Source organism: Melopsittacus undulatus, chromosome 3 (genome assembly GCF_012275295.1).
Source record: "Melopsittacus undulatus isolate bMelUnd1 chromosome 3, bMelUnd1.mat.Z, whole genome shotgun sequence".
In the NCBI taxonomy this organism is placed as follows: domain Eukaryota; kingdom Metazoa; phylum Chordata; class Aves; order Psittaciformes; family Psittaculidae; genus Melopsittacus; species Melopsittacus undulatus.
The window spans coordinates 68,667,872-68,690,527 of record NC_047529.1 but is presented as its reverse complement, the minus strand read 5'-3'; the positions used below and the strand labels follow the sequence as shown (position 1 = coordinate 68,690,527).

The following is a 22,656-nucleotide window of genomic DNA, read 5'->3' as shown; positions in this document are numbered from 1 at the left end:
CCCATCTGGACACACACTCTGAACTATCTACCTGGTACTATAGCCTTTTTTCCTGTTTTCAGGATAACGTTATGGAACTTGCTGATAATACAGATTAGCAACACAACATTTCCTATATTTATTGTAAATGCTTGAAGCCACCTGCTGAATGGGTGTATGCCTTCATTTTGAGTTAGGTAGAAAGCACAGGCTTAGGAAGTTCTGTTTCACTGCTGCAACCTTCTCTGTTGCAAAAAACCGTATTGGTTGAAGCAGTTTAAACTGTATAAATAGGTTGCTGCTTAGTTTCATCTTCTGAAATGATCAAGGTTTCCAGCTTACCTTGCATTAAGAAATACAGCAGTGTTTGAGCAGTTCTCACAGGTCAACTTCAGGAATGAGAATAAAAATGGAGCATAAAAGCACTAAACATAGTATAGGTTCTTCTAATATTTCTCCTCCAGCGAGATGAGCTGGTTCAGCTAGTGTGACAGTGAGCTGTAATTACAGCTGTGAGAAAATAGCTGTGTGGTTTTGTCTGTGGCAAAGGCTTTTAAAAGTTTCTTATAAAAAAGCACGGAAGAAGTACAGGCTTTGTTTCTACTTCAGTGTGCCTTCCTTTCAGGAATTTGTTTACTTCAGGTAAGACCCTTGCCTAACATATACCCTTTCTGAGATTACAGTCCTTTAAGTAGTCACAGCCTGCAGCAGTCTCTGTCCTTAAATACAAGTAAATTGTTGGTATGTGGATTAAAGGTAGCAGGTACTGGTATGAGGGATGCTATAATGCGTTTGGGGGGAGCTACAATGCGCAGAGGTTCAGGAACAGGCCTTTTTCTTTTGTACATCGGAATTCATTAAATTTGTGCAGGAGAAAGAGAATAAAATAATCAATGAACTGGCTAGGACCAGAATGAGATAGGAATCTTGTTCCTTAGTTATATAGGCAACAACACAGAAAGCACCGGTTTTGGATGTAAAGAATAGGCAGGATGGAGACTATAAAGATCTAGATGAGATGGGAACTTCCTAAAAAGTATGTGGTTATAAAATATGTGGAAGGAAGGAAAAATCCTGAATTCCCAGTCAGTGAAAAAGTTTCAAATATTGTGTGTATGTCATCCTAGTACTCAAGCAAGGCTGAACAGGTAGTTTAGGCCACTGAAGATGAAAAATACTGAGCAAGGGAGAGTATCATGGAAAGAAATAGTTTATGTGAGCAGCTCCTTCCATAAAGGATAGATCTGAGTAGGCATCATGAAAGATTTAAAAGATAATAATTTCCCAAAAACAGGCTTAGCACAGGCAAGAAACTTGAGAATCAATTTACACACCTCATTTTATGACCTATGAACTCCACCTGATTTTTGCACTCCTGCAGTTAGCTGCCTTGAAACCCACAAGGTGAAGGTTTTGTGATAACATATTTGTCATTGCTAATCAAGAAAAGGAGGACAACAACACTGTTGGACATTATTGTTCAGATCATCCTTATCCTAGTTTTGAGGGCGAGCAACAAATGAGAAGTAAATATGACAGTAAATTATAGTTTAAGTGTGATTTCACAGGCATGATCTCAGCTCCTGCTCCACTAGAGCCAAATGCTACACAGCAGGCTTCTTTCTGATGCTTGTTTTTTAACATAATTACTGTTTGGGTTTGGTTTTGCTTTCTTAGAAGAAGAAAATTTGTACTGTGAGAAGCAACATTAGAGACTGGGGGGTGGGAGGAGAAGCATTTTGGAAGAGCACTCTGAGAGGCAGCTGCTTAACTATGGCCTCAGGGAGGCCACTGTAAACGAAGCTTTACAAGACTGAGAAGAATGCTGAGTGTCTTGAAAGCATAAGCCAGCTAGATAAATTAAACAGCTTCAGAGCCATATATCATTTAGCATTTGGGAGAAATTGCAAAACTTGGGTAGGGCAGGAGCACATGCCTTGCAAGTTGTTTTCTGTGTTTACAGTCCAGCGTGGCAAAATAAAAATTGAACTAGCGGATGGCCCTGGGAAAAACAGAGACTATCATGACAATTACTTTGATGGTATAGATATGCAAGCCTGCATTTTCCACATCTTTAAGTAACACACACACTTAACCATGCAAAGACTCATCACAGTATCACGATATCCTGATCTTGCTCTTTACTTTGGGTTTGATGGTAAGGTCTCAATTCTGGACTTGTCACAGGACACACAAACTTTTAACAAAGAAAGTTATTCATATCTTTTCAAGACAGTGTGCTTTTCAGACTAGACTCCATGTACTAACCTGTTTGGTTTTCCTTTTCTTCCAGTGGTCTTTGTACATTACTGGGATCCAAGCAAATGGATATTATATATTGCCCTTTTCAAAATGTAGTTTAGGTTACTCAGTTTTGCTGGTTTGGTTTCAGCTTTTTAATTCTTGTTTTCACTGATTTATTTTTTTTTTAAGTCATCCTACATCTTAGCATAGGCTGAAGCTAAGCAGACATTGGACATGGTATTATTTCCATAACACATTTCAACTTTTCAGCAGAAAATTCAAGGAGTAGTTTCAAATTTACACTAAACGTCTGGACCAACACAATCCCACCCTCTGATCTCACCTAGGCCAGGATCAGCTGCGCCTCTAAAAGCAAACTTCTTGTCCTTCGCTGAAGTCTGCTGAGTGTGTTAAGCAGGATGGCAATGACTTAGTTATAAAGTGAAAAGCCTGCAGCCGCTTTATTGTTCCTTTCAGTGCTTCCCTCAGATGGGGAGGAAGTGAAAAACCTGCTCCCTTCCAATTCTTTAAGGGTCTGTAGGCTTTAAAAGCAATGTGAAACAGTACAGGAAGAAGTTTGATTAGTCATGTATCTAGGTGTGTTTGATTTGAAAAGGATCAACCCAACAGTGTATGCGAGGGGTCGGTTAACTCAGTAGGAGATCCTAGGTGTTCAGGGAAGGGAAATAGAAATATCTGGGCATATGTACTCCAGTTTGTATGGTGTAACTGACTTGGTTGTGTCAGTTCCTGAAATTTTCTACTGTGAAGTGATTTGGGAATGAGGCTTAAATATTAATTAGTGAAGGGGGTGTGGAAGAAAAAGTTTTCCCACACCCAGCTTCTAGTAACATTCCCATACCTGGTGTCCAGATGAAAGTGGAGAGGCGTTGTCTCTTTGCCAAGGTGCTGGGTTAAAACACGTGGCCTGGAGACAGAATTCAGAAATACAGTGTTTTGGTGTCATGGTTTAAATCCAGCTGGCAACCCAGAACTAGGCAGCCGCTCACTCACTCCCTTTTCCTCCCCTGCTCCTGAAAGGATGGGGAAGAGAATTGAAAGAATGCAACTGACACAGACTGAGATAAGAACAGTCCAGTAACTAAGGTATAACAAAAACCACTACTGCTACCACCAATAATAATGATAAGGGAAATAACAAGGGAAGACAATACAACCGCTCACCACCCACCAACCAATGCCCAGCCTGTCCCGAGCAGTGATCTAACGCTTCTGGGTAACTGCTCCCAGTTTAAATAGTGGGCATGACATGCCATGGTATGGAATACCTCTTTGGTTAGTTTGGGTCAGGTGTCCTGTTTCTGCTTCCTCCCAGCTTCCCATCCTCCCTGGGAGAGCATGAGAGGCAGAAAAGTCCATGGTCAGAGTAAACATTATTTAGCAACAACTAAAAACGTTGTTGTTAACAGCGCTGTTCCCAGGATGAAAGTCAAAACCACAGCACTGCACCAGCTACTAAGAAGGAGAAAAATGACTGCTACTGCTGAACCCAGCACATTTGGGAAATCTATAACTGCCCAAAATAAGGTGAGGCACTTCAAATCTCAAATTACAAGTATCTCTTGTGCTGATTACTCTTTTTTGCTCCTGTCCAAGCAAGGAGAGAGGCCAAACCCAGGGAGCAGCATTGTGATGAGTGCCTATCATTAGATAGACTTGGATGAGCAAGGGATTCTGGTTATCTGCTAGTTTCAGGAAACCAGACAGCATTCTCAGCTGTGTGTTAAAACAGGAATCAGCAAATTTTCTTCAGCACTCTTCTTCAGTCTCTGGGCAGTTTTTTTGCTGTAACTCTGCTTGTTTTGATATTGTTTTACTCTCTCTTCTGTGAGAAGTTTGATGACGCTTTTTTCCCCTTCTCTCATATAATGTAGTAAATCTTCCTTGGCAAGTTTTTCTTCAGCCATACTGTGTTGGTGGATTTTGTAGACGAGTAGAGTGCAGCAAGATATGTTGTTTGTAAAATGGACTTTGGTGTAAGTGATGGCTTTGCAGATTTCAGATTTCATCCTTTAGCCATGGCAAGTCTGTTTGCATTAATTTGTTGACATAATTCTACAAGAGCACTTATAAATACATTTCTCAGAGAGATGTGAATGGAACTGTAGACTTCCATTTTTCAAAATGTAATTATCTATTCATGCTGGCTGTTTATTTGATAGACATCACAACATGCTCAGCACCAGAAGGTCCAGGATGCTGTAGTGCCCCACAGGCTCTCAGCACCCTGTGTTTGGGGTCGCTAGCAGTATGATGACGAGAAGGAAGAATAAGGGTCCAACTGCCACGCTTCACCCATGAGAACATGTGCTAGGAACACATTGAAGGAGATGCCCAAGGGTCACAAATGCTCTTGGATGTCAAATAAATGTAGATGCAACAAACTGAAAACAAGATGAAAGGCTGGCAGAAGGACTTAAACTCCAAAGTGAGAGCCCCAGGATGTTTCCTTACAGGCTGTTTGAAATCTTAGATAATTCAAATGAAGTCTGTGGAGAAGGACAAGGTGAAAGGACCTTGGCTGGATCATAACATATGTTCCATATTGCAAGTCTGCCTACAGGAAGAAATGGATGTAGTGTGTGCTGCTCAGTAGGTTACCTCTACATGAGAAGTAATGAGATTTACCTAGCTTTGGAAAAAGAGACAAAATAGGAAAGAAGACCCATAATTTAGATTCTGGATTGAGTATTTTAATAGGAAAGGGATAATATACACACTATAAAAGTTAGATTAAATGCAACCTATGGGTTCTTAAAAAAAAAAAAAAAGGGTTTCTCCAGTCTTTTTATAGGTTGTTCTGAAGAAGAGCACTGGGACCCTTTTGTGAAATCAAATAACTTTATGGCCAGTAAGTAAAAAAAAAACAAAGCCTGAACGACACATACATGGAATAGAGCATTAGCTCTATCTGTGCCTGTGCTGTAATGCAGGTGAATTCTGGCCTCCAACCAGGCCTGGCCTCCTGATCATCCTTAGAGGTGACAAGTCTTGAGGGCAGACTGAGAACTCCCTGGGTATCCTCTTCTCCCACAGGACGAAACTGTGACAGGTATCAGCCCAACTCTGGCTGCCTCTTCTAATAAAATGACCCTTTAGCCTTTTTTTATTTCAGATCTTACTTTCCCCACAGCTTTGTTAGACTTTTCCAGATGCCTTCATCTCCTGTGCATTAAAAAAAAGCCAAAAAAAACCCCAACAAAACGCAACCAAAATAACAACAAAACCCAACCAATCAAAAAAATAAATAAACCCCCCCCCAAAAAAAACCCACACAAAAATAAACAAAAAAACCCAGAAGAAAACCCCAAACAAAAAAACCCCACAAATAAATCCCTCCAAGAAAAGAGGTCCACCAATTACTGAAATCTTTATACTGCTTCTTTAGAAATGGCAAGGAACACCTGGAGCCCGAATAGATGCAGATCACTTAGGCAGCAAATAAATACATCTACGTTTTCATACAGTAAAATAATAATGATAACTACAATGCTCTGAAAAAGGTAGGAAATTAGAATCAATTTAACTGATATGTTGGCAAGTGTTAACTGCATTTTATATGGACCCTTTATTCTTTGATGAAACCCAATTTTCCTGAAGAAACACTTTGCTTTTAGATTCTACTTCATACACAGAGTGGAAGTAATTGCAATTAAGTTTGTTCACCAGCTTTCTGAAGCTGTTTCCAAAATCAGGCCAATAAAATTTTATGCTTAATAGACTGTCCTTTCAGAGAGGTTCCCATTGATAGCTGATATTTGGGTTTTTTTGTTGTTTTTTTAAGAAAAAGGGAATGCTTGTTTTTGTATGTAATTTTACATGACAGCTGATATTCCAGTTCCAATAAAAACAGGCAAATAGATTCAGTGCCACTGCTTTATTATTAATTCGAAATTCAGACAACAAGTCTGTCACTTACAATAAATATTAAGTATGACAAAAAATTCAAGGTAACCATTATTAAAATAAATGTTTTGTTGATTTCTTTTCCCAGCTGTTTAAACGAAACTCCGGGTTCTAATGTTCACATTAAAAGCGGTTATTAGCACTCGCTCTTCTGGTAATGTAGACGTTGGGGGGGTAAGGAGTGTGAGATGTCTGTTTTCAATCTAGTTCTGTTAAAGCTTTTTGCTGTCAGGGAAAGTCAAACTGTTTTGCTTCCTTTCAACAGAAAATGGTCTGTTGGTAGGTGAAACTTCAGGAATAATTAATGAAAGATGTTTAATTCCATTGGGGGAATCAATCTTTCACAAATATATTTAAATGCATTCGGTGTCCTTTTCTTTGAACAGCAGCAGGGTGCAAAAAATTATTTCAGATTCCTTTAGCAGCATCTAGAAACCTAAATCACCTATTTAAAAATAAATTACAGTACGCCCTGCTCAGGAAACCACAAAGGGAAGGAGTCATATTTAAAATTGATACAAAAAATTTATCCGACATGTCTCCAGCTGTCAAAAATGTATTGAAGATATGCCAAACATATTTCAAAACACTTTCTGTAATTTGAAGATATCTCAAGTAATTTTTACTCAAAAAATAAATCTTCAATAGGCCTGTACTTCTCTCCAAATCTGTAAGGTGCCTTTTTTTTAACCCTCTCTAAGCAACCCCCCCCCCAAAAAAAAGGGCAAAAAATACCACAGCGACCCCCAGAAACCAGATATTTAATAAAATCTGCAGAGGTGGCTGGAATTGGCACTTTTTCCTTTTTTTTTTTTTTTTGGTTGGCTGTTTTTTTGTAGACTGCTCAGGTTAGGCATTGGAGATCTGTACCAGCAATGGCTCTGCCATAGATTTTCCATGAATCCACGAATAAGTTTCAAATTCTCTGTTTTGTGTCCAGCACTGCCCCAAACTGAGTATGGAAAATAAAGACCAAAAATGCTTAATTTTTGCTTAGCTACTGGAACACTGAGGGTTGGTCAAGTGCCTGTGTGGATGTTATGTGTGACGCCTTGTACGGAGATATTAATATTCTCATGAGAAGACAGAGTTCATGTTCTGTGCTGCTAAATAAAAAGTGGTAACACTATTTGGGGATCACCTGGATGGCCTCTTTTGTATAAACACCAGTTTTGACAGGTTCCTCTTTGCATAGGAAAGGCCCAGAAATCCTACTCTATTAAACATTTGCATACTGCTTTGTCTTCAAAATGCTTTATAAATACTCAAAAATCAACCATCTGAATATATTTATAAAAACAGATAGCATTAATTAATGCCAGTTAATAGATGGGGAAATTTTTAGCTTGAGATTTTGAGTCCAGAGCATAGAGAGTGCAGAGCTTAGAAACCTCCAGTCATGTCCTTTTCTCTGTGGCTGAAAAAAACACTAGTAGAGCTGTCTATCTATGCAGCACCTAAACTTTTCAGGGTTTTGAGTGTCCAATTCATACACAGAGCTGAAAATCTACATGTGTTTATTAAGACCATGGTGCTGATCACACTTACTGACAGTTGGAGAGAGAGTTCTGAAGATATATTTCCTATACGCTACTGGTGTATGCAAAGTTATTTTTCTTTGTTGAAGACACTTTGCAAAAATGCATGTCAATATTCTTTGCAACACTGTAACTTAAAATGCCATTGTCAGCAAGGTGTTTTTATGTGAAGCCACAACCAACCAAAAGCCGTAACTCTTCCTTACTAAGAATTAACCCCAACCTCTACTAAAATCAATGAAAAGACCTTTCTGACTCCAGTAGGTACAGAACTGCTCAATAAAATGTAGAAAATACCTACAGGTTATTATTGTTCAGTCCATAAAAACACTCAGGCAAAAACTTACTATTTTTCAAAGTGTAATGTGTGTACATGTGCTCCTGTTCTTTTAAAAGCACTCGGGGATCCTGGTTCTTCAATAAACTGTTCACTGGAGCCAAACACTGGCAAACAACCCTCTGGGCTCAGAAGCTTTTACTAACAGCCTTTTGTTCACACCTGCTAAGCCATTTAAATTTCATATGAAGAGCACATCTAAGATCTTTCTGCCAAGCTGAAAGAAATGACAAAGAGCCCAAAACTTAGTTCTTGAAAGCATAAAGGGAAGTTCACAATATAACCACAGGGCATTAAAATGCTCCAGGATTTTAAAGCCAGGAGCCATCACAGCTCACTGGGGTGACTGCCTGTTTTGTGAAGGTGTTAGGATTTTCAACCCAATCATTTTTGTACCAACCCCTAAATGCTAGAGAAGAGCAAGGTAATATCTTTAGAAGAGTAGGTCTTATCTTTATCTATGGGCTTCAGCTGATAGTGAAATAGTATAAATTTCTGTGAGTAATCAGCCTTTTAAACACAGCTCCTTATTTCAGATTTCAGCACAATCTTGCTACGCCTCTGCAGGATTAAAAAGTCCTTATCCTATAAGAAGTATGAGCAGAGACTACCCATGGAAGTAGGGATGTTAATAAAAAACCCATATTTTGGGGGGCAGGGAAGTGTCATTGAAATCTGTTGTTCAATAAATCTTTTATGCTTTCAGGTGAAGTTAGAAGCAATTGTTGCAGGTTCTGGAGGATAAGTTAGATAAAACTTAAGCTAAAAATGCTACATTTCCTTGGTAAGAATGATTTCAGTGGCTTTACTGGGCAACTGATCCCATCCTGTATGTATACATGCAGAAGAAGTAGAAAAAGCTTGTACAGAAAGGTTCATACATCATGTTGTAACTCATGTTAAACCAATTTACATTGTTTCTATTAGGTCTTTAACAATTCAGTCCCTGTCTCTGGGACAAATTCAGGGGTGCTACTGCAGGGGCTGTATTTTTTGCTTATGACGGGGACAGCTTGTTCAAGCTGCAGAGGCCATCAGTTTCCATCTCACGGGGCACTGAAAAGCCATGTTTGCTTGTTGAGTGCCAGGTGCTTCTTGGGTGGGTTGTACAGAACCTGAGTGATGCTACCAGGACTGGTGCTGACTGGCAGGAGGGGAAGACCCCAGCTCCCGGAGACACTGTGGCTTCTTTTCATGCTTGGTTCACCTCTGGAGCTTTTTCAGTATAATACTATTCACTTGACTTAGCTAATGATCCAGTAGATTCCTAAAAATAAAGGGTGACACTACAGTTGAGCACTATAGGAACAGATGACCTATCTTCTTTTTTGTCAGAATTGCTCTTGATAGTGTGCTACAGTCCTATATTTATCCAAGGCCAAGCACCCCAGGTTTCCACTTCTTCCCTTTGGAGATTATTTCATGGCTCAATGCACCTGTGTCAGGAAGGATTCTCTACAGTTAAATCTGACTGTATTTTTAATGACAGGTGGAATTTCCACCTTACATTGGAAAAAAAAGGCGTAAGTGTATTGAACTTCCTGCTGTATCCTGCGTTTGATTCAAAAGATAACCATTCAATACAAACCTCACTCACACTTCCCTCACAGGGCTTACCTGTTCTCAGTTTTCCCAAAGCAAATTCCTCTTTGGAGTTAGAGTTCTGCCAGCTCAGGTATCAAATACATTTCCTTTGCATAAGCTCAGTAAACAGGGCATATCTGCCTCTAGACAAAATCATAAAATCATAGAATAGTTAGGGATGGAAAGGACCTTAAAATCATCTAGTTCCAACCTCTCTGCCATGGGCAGGGACACCCCACACTAAACCATGCTACCCAAGACTCCATCCAACCTGGCCTTGAACATTGCCAGGGATGGAGCATTCACAACTTCCCTGGGCAACCCATTCCAGTGCCTCACCATCCTCACAGTAAAGCATTTCTTCCTTATATCCAATCTAAACTTCCCCTGTTTAAGTTTGAACCTGTTACCCCTTGTCCTGTCACTACAGTCCCTAATGAAGAGTCCCTCCTCAGCATCCCTATAGACCCCTTCAGATACTGGAAGGCTGCTATGAGGTCTCCATGCAGCCTTCTCTTCTCCAGGCTGAACAGCCCCAACTTTCTCAGCCTGTCTTCCTTTTGAAGGCGCTCCAGTCCCCTGATCATCCTCGTGGCCCTGCTCTGGAATTGTTCCAACAGTTGCATGTCCTTTATGTTGAGGACACCAGAACTGCACACAATACTCCAGGTGAGGTCTCACAAGAGCAGAGTAGAGGGGCAGGATCACCTCCTTTGACCTGCTGGTCATGCTCCTTTTGATGCAACCCAGGATACAGTTGGCTTTCTGGGCTGCGAGCACACACTGCTGGCTCATGTTGATTTTCTCATCAACCAACACCCCCAAATCCTTCTCTGCAGGGCTGCTCTGAATCTCTTCTTTGCCCAACCTGTAGCTGTGCCTGGGATTGCTCTGACCCAGGTGCAGGACCTTGTATTTGGCATGGTTAAACTTCATGAGGTTGGCATCAGCCCACCTCACAAGTGTGTCAAGGTCCCTCTGGATGGCATTCCTTCCCAGGATTTCCCCTTAATGAAGCCGTGCTGGCTGTCACCAACCCCCTTGTTGTTTTTCATGTGCCTTAGCATGCCTTCCAGAAATAATACTAATGCCTGGTTTTGTATTTACAGGGTCCTTTTAAAGACTCCCTTCAACCAGCTCAGTGGTTGCATTTATCTGGAGAATGATCTGAGCTTAAAAAAAATCACAAACCTTTATAGTGTCAGAACTGATTTATTTGGAAACTTGAAACAATTTATTAGCTTCCTGAAAACCAGTAAGTGATGCAAATGTGTACTCACCAGCAGGGTAGAAAAAATATTACTGGAAAAAGCTTTCAAAATTATCTGTTTTGCCCCTTGTCCATTCTTCTGAATTAGCTGACCACTGCTTTTCAGGCATGTTCTCCTATAGTGGGTTCCTGGCCACCCTCCTGGGGGAGCAAGCAGGGGCTTTTGTATGTGGGGAGTTGTGGGTCTCAGTGCTGCTGACACCAAACGTGCATGAAGAGTCATGGCTACTTTGGCTTTTGCAGGTTTCCATGTCTGGCTTGACTTTCACTCTGTTGGTGTGCTGTGGTTTAAACCCAACCACACAGTCTCTCTCTCCCTCACGGAGGGATGGAGAGGAGAATCGAAAGAATGTAACTCCCACAGGTTGAGATAAGAACAGTCCAGTAACTAAGTTATAACACAAATCCACTGCTGCTACCACCTATAATAATAAGAGAAATAACAAGGGAACAGAATACGATACCGCTCGCCGAAACAAGCCCAACCCAGAAGAGAGCGTGCCCTTCTGGGTAACTCCCAGTTACCTCCCTGGACATGACGTGCTGTGGTATGGAATACCTCTTTGGCTAGCTTGGGTCAGGTGTCCTGTCTCTGCTTCCTCCCGGCCTCCCCTCCTCCCTGGCAGAGCATGAGACTCAGAAAGTCCTTGGTCAGAGTAAATATTACTTAGCAACAATAAAAACATCAGTGTTATCAGCTCTGTTCCCAGTCTGAAAGTCAAAACACAGTGCTGCATCAGCTACTAAGAAGGAGAAAATTTGACTGCTACTGCTAAACCCAGGACATAGTGGTAGGAGATGGAGTGGCCAAACTGAATGCTACCTGAAGACTCCCACAGGACATCGGCAACATGGAAGTCCCAATAAGCTCTTTATGAAGAATGCAGTAACTCAGAAATGGAAGTGTGGTAAGGAGAGGTTTGTGATCTTTGTTCTTTCAGTATGGGAAGAACAGGCTCAGATGCTACCTTCTCTGAGTACATGCATTTTTCAGCAGCTTTTCTTAATCTTCAATACTGAAAGTTGGATGAAGCAAAAGGAATATTTGCAAGCCAAGATTCTACTGAGGATTGAATCTCCAACAGGATTCCCTTATTACCAGTGGTCCATGATTATATTGTGATAATCTTCCACACTAGGACAGGAATGGCTTTCTACATGGCAAATTATTTTTCTCTGCACTTGGCATTGCATAGCAAACTGAAAAATCTCCTCCAGAGCATTTGGGAGACCAGACCAGTGGTTATCATTTACCAGTCTAGGTGCTAGCAGAGATGGGGCCTCCTATGACAACATGCGAGAGGTCAGTAACATTCCTGATTTGGATTTCAGTTTCAAACAAATGCATATATAGTTCTTTCACTGCACCTAAGATAATTGGTTTTGTTAGACTGTGTCATAAAAAGCTGCTCTTTGCACACATGTGGAGTTTTTTGGAGCACAGAGGAGCTATGGTGGGTGGGAAAAGCCCAGGGTATTTCCAGGCACATTACAGGAGAGCCATCAGCCCATTTACAACTGGTTTCCTACTGAGAAATCACAGATGTCCAGCACCAGCAGGGCACCCCAACAACCCACCAGAGAAATGGGGTCCTGCCTAGAGCCCCCCAAGGCATTGCAGAAGGGCAACCACCCCTTGAGCTGGGCGTGACATCCACCACATGAGTTGACATGAGAGGCTCCCTGGAGCACCTTACAGACTGAGAGGAGACTGTATGGGACTCACTACAGAAAGCAGGGCAATAGCCAAGTACAAGACTTTAATATAAGATGTTTAGAAGTGAAACCAAAGATGGGGAAAGGGGGAAATCAAGGTGGTTTGGAGAGGAACAAGGGTGGGAAAATACAGGGCTTAAGGGTGTAAAAGGTCGCACATAAGCAAGCTGCTGGTCAGTACATTTGTACGCTGACCATGCCCTGCACTGAATCAGTCCATTCAGTCCTGGCTTCTCATTCAGCTCCATTTCTAATTATCTTCCTCTGTGTTTGTGTGTATGGGGGTCTAAGTGCCAGCAGCTAGAGTGGAACCATGGGTCATAGGGCCATGTGGGTGCCAGCAGGGCAAGTGGCTTGGGAGCCAGAGGAAAGTAGGGTTTGGAGATGGGAGTGAGAGCTGTGTTTCTCTGTGTGTGTACTTATTTGTATTAGGGGAGTCTGTACCAGCCAGTAGCATGGGCCCTAGGCCTCAAGGGCTGCTGGTGTGCCGCAGTGCCAGCACAGAATCAGAGGTTATTTGCTGGACTGTGCTCAGCTACTGGAGAGATTCCCACTTTACATATATATATACACATATACCCACTTCATCTGGGTCAGCCACAGAGGGGAACAGAAAGAGGCTGTTAGTACTTGTGTGCATGCTGTGTTTTCTGCCTTGGTTGAGCTGGCTGGCTGGCATGTATATTTATGTGTATAGGGGCTGTATATGTATGTGTACATGTCTATGCCTACTGCAAACACATGCTGCTGGCTGACCCTGGAACCACAGAACTGCAGCTGCCTCCTCCATGCTATTGGGCTGCTGAATTTAGCAACATAAAATGGGTTTTGTTCTGATTTTTCTTGTATAAAAGTCATGCCTGTTTGTACATCTGCTTTGCTGGATTCAAGTGATTTTGAGAGCAGTTTCTAATTTTTATGCACATTTGCAGTTCATGTTAAATATTTTTTGTGATATTGTTCCTGGCAGTCTTATCAAAGCAAGGAGCCAAATACAAGTGAATTCAGGAACAGCAGAAATGGCCTTAGGGGCTCTTTATACTTAGGCCAAACCAATGCGGACAGGTAATGCCCAGCTGCTGGCACTGACACAATACCTGACAACCTTGGAAAGCTGGTACATCATGAAAATTAGCTTTGATTTGCTAGAGTTGTACAAATAATTTTTTAAAATATAAAGATGTCCCACTGGAATAGCTGAAACCACTCACACATTTCAGTGCTCTGTGCCCTGTAAGAACCAGCTTTTTACAATATGGGTCTTTTGATTACCACTGAATGTATGTGATTTTCCCAGCTCTCCCCCAAATCAATTATATTTGCTTAATTTCAAATGTGTGTTACTGAGAGTGGAGAATGTGGGAACTTTTGTTCTAAAATAGTTGATGAGAGGTTGGCTGTGCATGGTCTCTAGTTTGGCTTTTACTAATACCTGTCATTCCTAAAGCCAAAGTCCTGTTAATCATCTTGCCTGCAGCACCTGCAGTGTTAACCACTGGCAATAGGGAGCTCTGCACCTGCCGGCTCCCCACTTACAAAATCCATTTCACACTCTCTGGGGCAATGTTTGTTAAGACCAAGTTAACAAACTCTTCAAACCTTAAACTTAGCCTGATATCTCAAATGTCTGAGCACCCACTATAAACAACTGGGGTTTGTTGTGTAAGGTTTTTAATAATATTTAGTAATATTGCCTCCTCTAAATTATTTATTGAGGTGAGTAGCTCCAGAGAGGAGCCTTCAACACTGGAGTAAAGTGAAAAGCAGCGTACACGAGACTCAGCTCTGATAGGCCTGAATACCTGCCTGGGACTGGCCTCCCTTAGGACCCGCACTGCAGATAGTCCCTCGCACCTACATTAGAGCTTGTCATGCAGAAATATATGCATAACATATCATAGCTGTTCTGGTCTATTCTGTTCCATTCCATTCAAGTCCATTCTCTTCTGTTCCATTCCATTCCAAGGCATTCCAGGCCAGTCTAGTCCAGTCCCTGCACTCACAATCAATTGTATAACAATGAGACAATTTACCTGAAAAGCCAAGGGGTTTTCAGCACCAAAACCACTTTCAAAGACACAAATCAGAAAGCTTACAGGTGTAAAGTGTATTTTATTTATTTATAAATAAAAATAGTTTAGTTTAGCTTAGTTTAGTTCATTTTAGTCTAGTTTAGTTTAGATTATATTTTCTTTTTCTAAATCTTTCAGAGCGGTGCCGCGGTAGCACAAGAGCAGTGCAAGAAGCCAGCCAGAATGGGCCAGGGAAGACCTGACAGGGGGTGGTGCTCAATGCTACAGAGGACAGCAGCGAGTCCCGGGGCCACGCTGGGGGCCACCCTGGGAGCGTAGAAGGCTGCCTCCCCCCGGATGCGGGGCATGAGGGCCAGCTGCGTGGAGCACGAGCCACTGCCTTTGGGCTACAGTAGCCCAAAGGAGCCCCATGAAGGGGCTGTGCTCGGCTGCGGAGGAGGCAAAAAACCCCAGGGACACTTGCTGGTCCACCCTGGGGAGAAAAAAGCCCTTCCCCCCCCAGCTGCAGGACACGAGGGCCACCGTCGTGGAGCATGAGCACCAGGCCATAACGCAGAGCACCAGGACCAGAGGAGCCCTGCCAAGGGGTCATGCTCAGTGCTCAGAGGAAGGCAAAAAACCCCCGGGGACCAGTGCCAATCTGCCCCGGGGGAAAATTCCTTCCTGACCCCAGCGCTGGCGATCGGCTACTCCCTGAGCATGTGAGCAAGACCGGCTCCTGGTCCTCGGGCTGGTTATGCCTCCAAGGGGACAAGGGGACTCTGGCACTGCCTTTTCTGCCTCCACCTGGAGCCATCTCAGGGGCTTCCAACAACAGCAAAATGCCGCTGGCCCCATCAGCCCTAGGGACAAGAACCCTTCCTGTGCCTGGCAGTAGGAGCTCCAAAGCACCGGGGGAGGGCACTGGGCCATAAGCGGATCCCATTTCTTCTGGCTACTCCCACTATCTCTACAAAAGATGAGAATGGCAATCTCCCCAAAGGCTGACGCAGGATTTCCATCCATCCATCCATCCATCCATCCATCCATCCATCCATCCATCCATCTATCCATCCATCCATCCATCCATCCATCCATCCATCCATCCATCCATCTGATAAGCTGTGAGTGTGGCCTCTCCAAGAGCCGCAATTGCAGCAGAGAGCCTCCAGCAGCTTCGGGCAGTCTTCCCTTCTCTGCCCCTCCAAGTAATTCCACTGGTGCCTCAAGGAATTCCTCTCGGCTGCCTGCGGGCTGCCAGCTCTGTCCTGGTGGCAAAGCCGGTCACTCTGGCAGTGGGACACGGGAGGATGCTGCCTTATACTGCCCCAGAGCATTGTGATGCTGTGTTGGCAGGTGGTGGCATTATGACACGGGGGTGATGGGGCCTCCACAGCCCTGCCCACCGCAGCCCTGCTGCTGCCCCTTTGTGCTCCATCCCTTAGAGAAAGGCCTTTGGGATGCTGGCTCTGAGGCAGTGCTTGTGCCCACGAGGATGGCCCTGCCCATGGCGGCCACAGGCCGAGCACTGCTGCGGGGTGTCCATATTAATTAATCTGTATGTTCGTACTGTATCAGTAAAGGCTTTTATACCACGTACAGCCTGTGTCAAAACCAGAGGTGAAAGAAAGGGGGGTTGGTTCCCTCTGCATGAACTTTGCAGAAATGTAGACAGCATACAGGATTTCCTCACCATTCCTTACCAATGCACCAAGTGGCGATTGCTGCTGCGCTGCTTCTGGTGGGGTCTTCATCTTGGAAAGGCGAATTTCAGAAATCTCCTCTGCGTTTGTTTCACCGGGTGTTTAGACACTTGCTTGTGTTTATTAACATTCACGTGTCTAGTTTGGGGGTTTACCTCTTGTATTACTACTTGAATGCAACACTTCACTGACTGCTGCCTAATTCCATGCTCCTGGTAGTTCAATATTTGATCTCAAGTCAGTTTAAACCTTGTGGACTGCGCAGTTCTCCCCTGCAGCAGTCAGGAAAACCAAGTAACTGACTCAGTTGTGTAGAACAGTTTTAAAACCCTCGGGTTATGTATCACGTAAGGGTACTGTATAGAGACTGGCAGAGATTTAGAGATTGGCAACAAGTACCCCCAGCACATTAGTTCATATCCTTGAAATGCAGAATGACTGCTGGTCGCTCTCCCATAGGCTGGAGTGGTCTACTGGGGGGGACTGGCCTCCCTTGGGACTGCAGACAGCCCCTCAGACCTACATCAGAGCTTGCCATGCAGAACTATATTCTACAGCCCCATCACAGAAGGCCACCAAATTGGTCAGACAGGGTTTCTCCTTAGTGAGGCCGTGCTGGCTGTCACCATCCACGCCGTTGTTTCCCATGTGCCTCAGCAAGCTTTCCTGGAGAATGTGCTCCAGGACCTTGCCAGGCACGGAGGTGCCGAGGCGAGCGGCTGCAGAGAGGAGCCTCCAACCCCGGAGTGAGGGGAAACCCCACGTCCCGGAGCCTCAGTTCTGAGCGGCTAGAGCCACTGAGGGAGCCTCGAGCCCTCACCAGGCCTTGCCCAGGAGCTGGCAGCTCCAGGCCCCAGCTGTGCAGGGGCCATGAGCGTCCACCATAGAGTATACAGAAAAGGAGGAGGGCACCAATCCGGGAAGCTGAGAGCTAGTAACAAAAAAGAAAAACCCACAGAAACCAAAACAACAGGAAGAGGTGATTGTCCTCATGTCATCAGTGCTGGTACAGGCTCACCTTGAATACTGGGTGCAGTTCTAGGCCCCACCATTTAAGAAGAACATGATGGTCCTTGAATGCGTCCAGAGGATGGCAGCAAAGCTTGTGACAGGGCTGGAAGGCATGTCCTGTGAGGAATGGCTGAGGAGGCTGGGTTTGTCTGGTTTGGAGAAAAGGAGGCTGAGGGGTGACCTCATTGCTCTCTACAGCTCTTCCCAAGGAGGGGAAATGGAGAGGGAGATGCTGATCTCTTCTCACTGGGATCCATTGTTGGGACATGTGGGAATGGCTCAGAGCTGGGACAGGGTCTTGGAAGGCAAACACAGGGACTGTGAGAATGAAGATGTTAGGCCCACCATAGGAAGAATCAGGTTTGACATAATCCTAAGAACCTGAGTGTGCAAAAGTCCATGGGACCTGATGAAATCCATCCATGGGACCTGATGAAATCCATCCGTGGGTCCTGAAGGAGCTGGTGAATGAAGTTGCAAAGCCACTGGCCATCATATTTGAAAAATCATGGCAGTCAGGTGAAGTTCCCGACGACTGGAAAAAGGGAAATATAACCCCCATTTTCAAGAAGGGGAAAATGGATGTTACAGACCAGTCAGTCTCACCTCTGTGCCTGGCAAAATCTTGGAAAAGATTCTCCTAGAAGACATGCTAAGGCACATGAAAAACAACAAGGTGCTTGGTGACAGCCAGCATGACTTCATTAAGGGGAAATCCTGCCCGACCAATTTTGTGGCCTTCTATGATGGGGCTATGGAAATGATGGACAGGGGTGAAGCAGTTGACATCATCTACCTGGACTTGAGCAAAGTGTTCGACACTGTCCCACATGACATCCTTGTCTCTAAATTGGAGAGACATCAATTTGATAGGTGGACCACTCAGTGGATAAAGAACTGGCTGGATGGCCACACGCAAAGAGTTGCAGGCAATGGCTCAATGTCCAGCTGGAGATCAGTAATGAGTGGTGTCCCTCAGGGATCGGTGTTGGGACCGGTCTTGTTCAACATCTTTGTCGGTGACATGGACAATGGGATTGAGTGCACCTTCAGCAAGTTTGACGATGACACCAAGCTGTGTGGTTCTGTTGATACGCTGGAGGGAAGGAATGCCATCCAGAGGGCCCTTGACACACTTGTGAGGTGGGCTGATGCCAACCTCATGAAGTTTAACCATGCCAAGTGCAAGGTCCTACACCTGGGTTGGAGCAATCCCAGGCACAGCTACAGGTTGGGCAGAGAAGAGATTCAGAGCAGCCCTGTGGAGGATTTGGGGGTGTTGGTCGATGAGAAAATGAGCCAGCTTCAGTGTGTGCTCACAGCCCAGAAAGCCAACTGTATCCTGGGCTGCATCAAAAGGAGCATGACCAGCAGGTCAAAGGAGATGATCCTGCCCCTCTGCTCTTCTCTTGTGAGAACTCACTTGGAGTACTGTGTACAGTGCTGGTGTTCTCGACATAAGAAGAACATGGAACTGTTGGAACAATTCCAGAGGAGGGCCACGAGGATGATCAGGGGACTGGAGCACCTTCAATAGGAAGACAGGCTGAGAAAGTTGGGGCTGTTCAGCCTGGAGAAGAGAAGGCTGCGTGGAGACCTCATAGCAGCCTTCATGCAACTGAAGGGGTCCTACAGGGGTGCTTTAGAGGGACTCTTCATTAGGGACTGTAGTGATAGGAGAGGTAAGGAGTAAGAACTTAAACAGCAGAAATGTAGTTGAGATAAATGGAGGAACTTCTTTGCTGTGGGGATGGTGAGACACTGGAATGGGTTGCCCAGGGAAGTTGTGAATGCTCCATCCCTGGCAGTGTTCAAGGCCAGGTTGGATGGAGCCTTGGGTGACATGGTTTGGTGTGAGGTATCCCTGCCCATGGCAGGTGTTTGGAACTAGATGTTCTTACGGTTCTTTCTAACCCTAACTATTCTGTGATTATATGTAGGTGAAATTCAGCTTTTTGAAAATAAGCAGTTGGTTATCTCACTCACTGTTTTGTCACAACATCATACATTCCCTGACACATCAGGGAGACATGAGGACAGTGTAAGAGAATATGAAATCACAGTGACTTCAGTTTTCCTGATAATTTGAGTCTGCTGCTTATTTGCTATGTGGTCTCACCTTCAGAAGAGTGCTGCTGCAATAACAGCACTTGATCTGGCTCAGAGGGACAGAGTTGGGATTGATGCTTGGGATTTGCCCTCCGTACAGTCTGATTTTCACTTGGTACTGGGCAACAGCCTCTTAAAATTAATTTCCAGTTGCAGCGTCTCAAATTCGAATCTTCACAAGTCACTGGTGACATTAAAAAATCTTGTCCTTTTTGCAAAACAACCTTGTTTTTTAATGTCCATTTACATGATGAAGTAATTTGGGTTCTCCTTGTGAGTCTTAAATCCAGATACAATGTTTAAGACAGCAAAAACATTAGAACAAAATGGTTTCCTTTCTTTTTTTCAAAGGCTGCTTGTGGTATTGAAGACAACAAACACCAAATTATTTTGCTGTGCTCCAAATACATAAACAAACAAAACCCACCCAGATGTGAATGTGTTTCCCCACCTTAGGCAGGACTGATGATAGTATCTTCTTTTCACAAGGTCAGTAACTGTCATCGATGAGATGGAGTTTTGTGGCAGAACACTCTGCCCGCTGCAAAACACGTACCCACAGGACTTCTCCTAGCCTGATGTGTATCTTTGATTGGTACAGGTACCCCATCCTGGTGGTGAGGCACTGGCTTAGGATCTCCCAGCCTCACCCCAGCTGTAGCCATGGGAGGAAATGGCCATGAAGTGGAGGAAGCAGAAGTACCTCTCTGTGCTGCTCCTCCCCTCCACTGCGGAGCCCCACAGCTGTCCTGGGTGCAGCATTCACCAGGCTGAAAGAGTTGCTGCCTCAAAAGCTCTTCACTGGTTTTTATATGCCAAATCCACATGCTGCCTTTCTGCGGACCATGACATCTACTCTGGAGAAGTTCATTCATTCTGTGGACCCCAGAACTCTTCCCAGGGTCCTCCAAATCCAGTCAGGCATCTATTTCCAAGGTGAGCATCGGGTGCTTTCTGACAGAGCTTTGCAAGTCTGACATCAGGTCCCCCTTGGGATCTGGATGTAGGGGAGGATTTTAACAAGAGTTGTCTCCCAGAAGTTTCCCACCAGCTGCAATTTCCCCTTTGAAGAACCAGAGTAAGAATTAATAGCTTTGGAAATGTCTTTGAGAGGGTGTGCATCTGGCCTTCTCACAGGCAGTGAGGAAAAAGCTGTAGATAGTCTTCATTGTATCCTGGTATGAGTCATGAATTTGCTTTGAACTCACACAGAGCCATCAATTCAGCAATTGCAGATCACCTCACAAAGGTTAATTGATTAAACCTAGCTGTACTGTTCTGGGTTTGGCATGAGGAGGTGCTCTCTGTCACATGAATAGAGAGACAGCGAGTTTGGAAAGTGATTGTGAGGGACTACGATTTTCGTGAATTTCTGCTCTACATTTGGGGGTACTTCAAGTGGTGCAACAATGCAGAAGAATGGGTATAAGCCAGACAGGAGTACCACAGAGGCTGTATTTTGCTGGGTTTTCCTGATGCAGATCTTTTCTTGTTGTGTTTACTGCTGGGCTCTGCTTGTGCACAAAACACAGTAATGGTAAAGAGGCTTGCACAGGAGGAAAATACTAGGCGCTTAGTCAGGGCATAGGTGTTGTTTAATGACAGCAAAAATACCATGTCAATCTAATGCATTAGTCTAGGAAAAGAAAGTTACCCACCTGTCATGGCAAGGGTAAACTTGGGGTCACACTAAATAAAACAGAGAGGGCTTCACAAAATGAGCTGAAGACTTCAGCTTCAGCAGAATACCTGCTCTAGGATTCACAATATCTATCTTTACATTAATCTAAAAATCCCCATTCTGCATCATAGTAAGAGGAGAGAGGAGGTGGACAATGTTAGCCACTTTCCACACACCTAGGAAATAGTAATAATATAAATACAAGTTGTGTATATATGTGTATGTATACATATATGTGTGTGTCTGTATACATGTACACAAAATACTGTGAGATATAGATGTATATACAAAATCCTATGATAAAATGATGGTAGCCCAGCTGTCATCAGGTTTCTGAATTCCGCTAGTCTGCATCATGCTTTTAGTGGATGGTAAAGCTCATGCCGGTACATCTTTGGAGCCAGGGTATTTCAGCTTGTGCTTCCATTTATCGTGTAAATCCTTCATCATGAAGAGAAAAAAAAAAAACAGTGGAGACATATCCCACAGACCATTTTGCATCAATATTCCTGCATATGAGAAAAAGTGGCTATGAGCTGATGCCTGCATATAATAAGAGTGTGGACAAACTTGGGGGGGAGTGGTGTGTGCTCTAGAAAGTTAGGCACTAAATCTGAGAGCCCTTGTTCTGCTCTGATGCTTCTTCAGTATTCAGCAGCACCATTTCTTCCTGTTCTTTGCTCCCAGTGGCTTCCTCTCAGCTGTACTCATATATGTTTCCACCAGCAGGCTAGATGCAGTACTAACATACATGCAGGTGTTTCTTGCTTATACAATAAGCTAGGCTAATACAGACATGCTGTTTGTTTGGCTTCTTCCTCCCACAGTTGGCACATACCCCGAATACCTAGAAACACAGATGTCAGCTAGTGGGTTTTCTTGGTTCCTCTACCATCATCTTCCCTGCTTCAGAGGCTTCAGAGTAAGCTTGAGACAGTTGAGGCACTATGATGTACCTGATAGGTTTGTAGGATCTAGGGCTACAAAAGATATCTCAGACCAAACTCTCCCTTCCTCTCCTTCCTTCCCTGCCTCCATCCCTTTGTCCCTCACGCCCTCCCTCCCTAAGTACTCCATCCATGTTGGCTCCCTTCTGAACATTTTGTTCCCCTCCACGCCTGACAGCAGGGGTGAACTCACTGTTCTGTGATTGCATTCTGATTTATGTTGCATTTTCTAAAGTGAGAGTAGTGCTTCAGAGAGAGTCTGAAGTAAATTCTGTTATACTGCTAAACAGGAGAGTGAGCCACTTTATGCACTTCAAATTTCTATTAGGATGACCTTCCTTAGGCAGATACCCACACCCCTCCTGTAATCTTTTTGCTTTCTCCTACCACATGCAGTACACCAGCAATCTCATTGTGGGTAATGGCCGGTCTGTCAACAACAAATATAGGTTTATTGCTACGGTTGCAGGGGCAAAATCAGAACTTTTGTGCACTGATTGTAGTAGCTCCCAAATGTCTACAGAGTCAGCCTGGTTAGCTGAGTCCTACTTGGATTAATGCTTTTATGCAGTTGGATTTCATAGGAATCTTTAACCAT

At 43.9% G+C, this 22,656-nt stretch overlaps 1 protein-coding gene across 2 annotated transcripts in view; it reads left to right on the top strand.

Annotated features, from left to right (window-relative positions):
* The first annotated feature begins 20,275 nt into the window (after positions 1–20,275).
* THEMIS (thymocyte selection associated) overlaps positions 20,276–22,656 on the top strand; it is a 71,454-nt gene continuing 69,073 nt past the window's right edge. For both annotated transcript variants that reach the window (XM_031054067.2, XM_005154732.2), the window contains exon 1: positions 20,276–20,366. In XM_031054067.2, coding sequence (XP_030909927.1) covers positions 20,276–20,366 — 91 coding nt within the window. The remainder of the gene's footprint in view (positions 20,367–22,656) is intronic.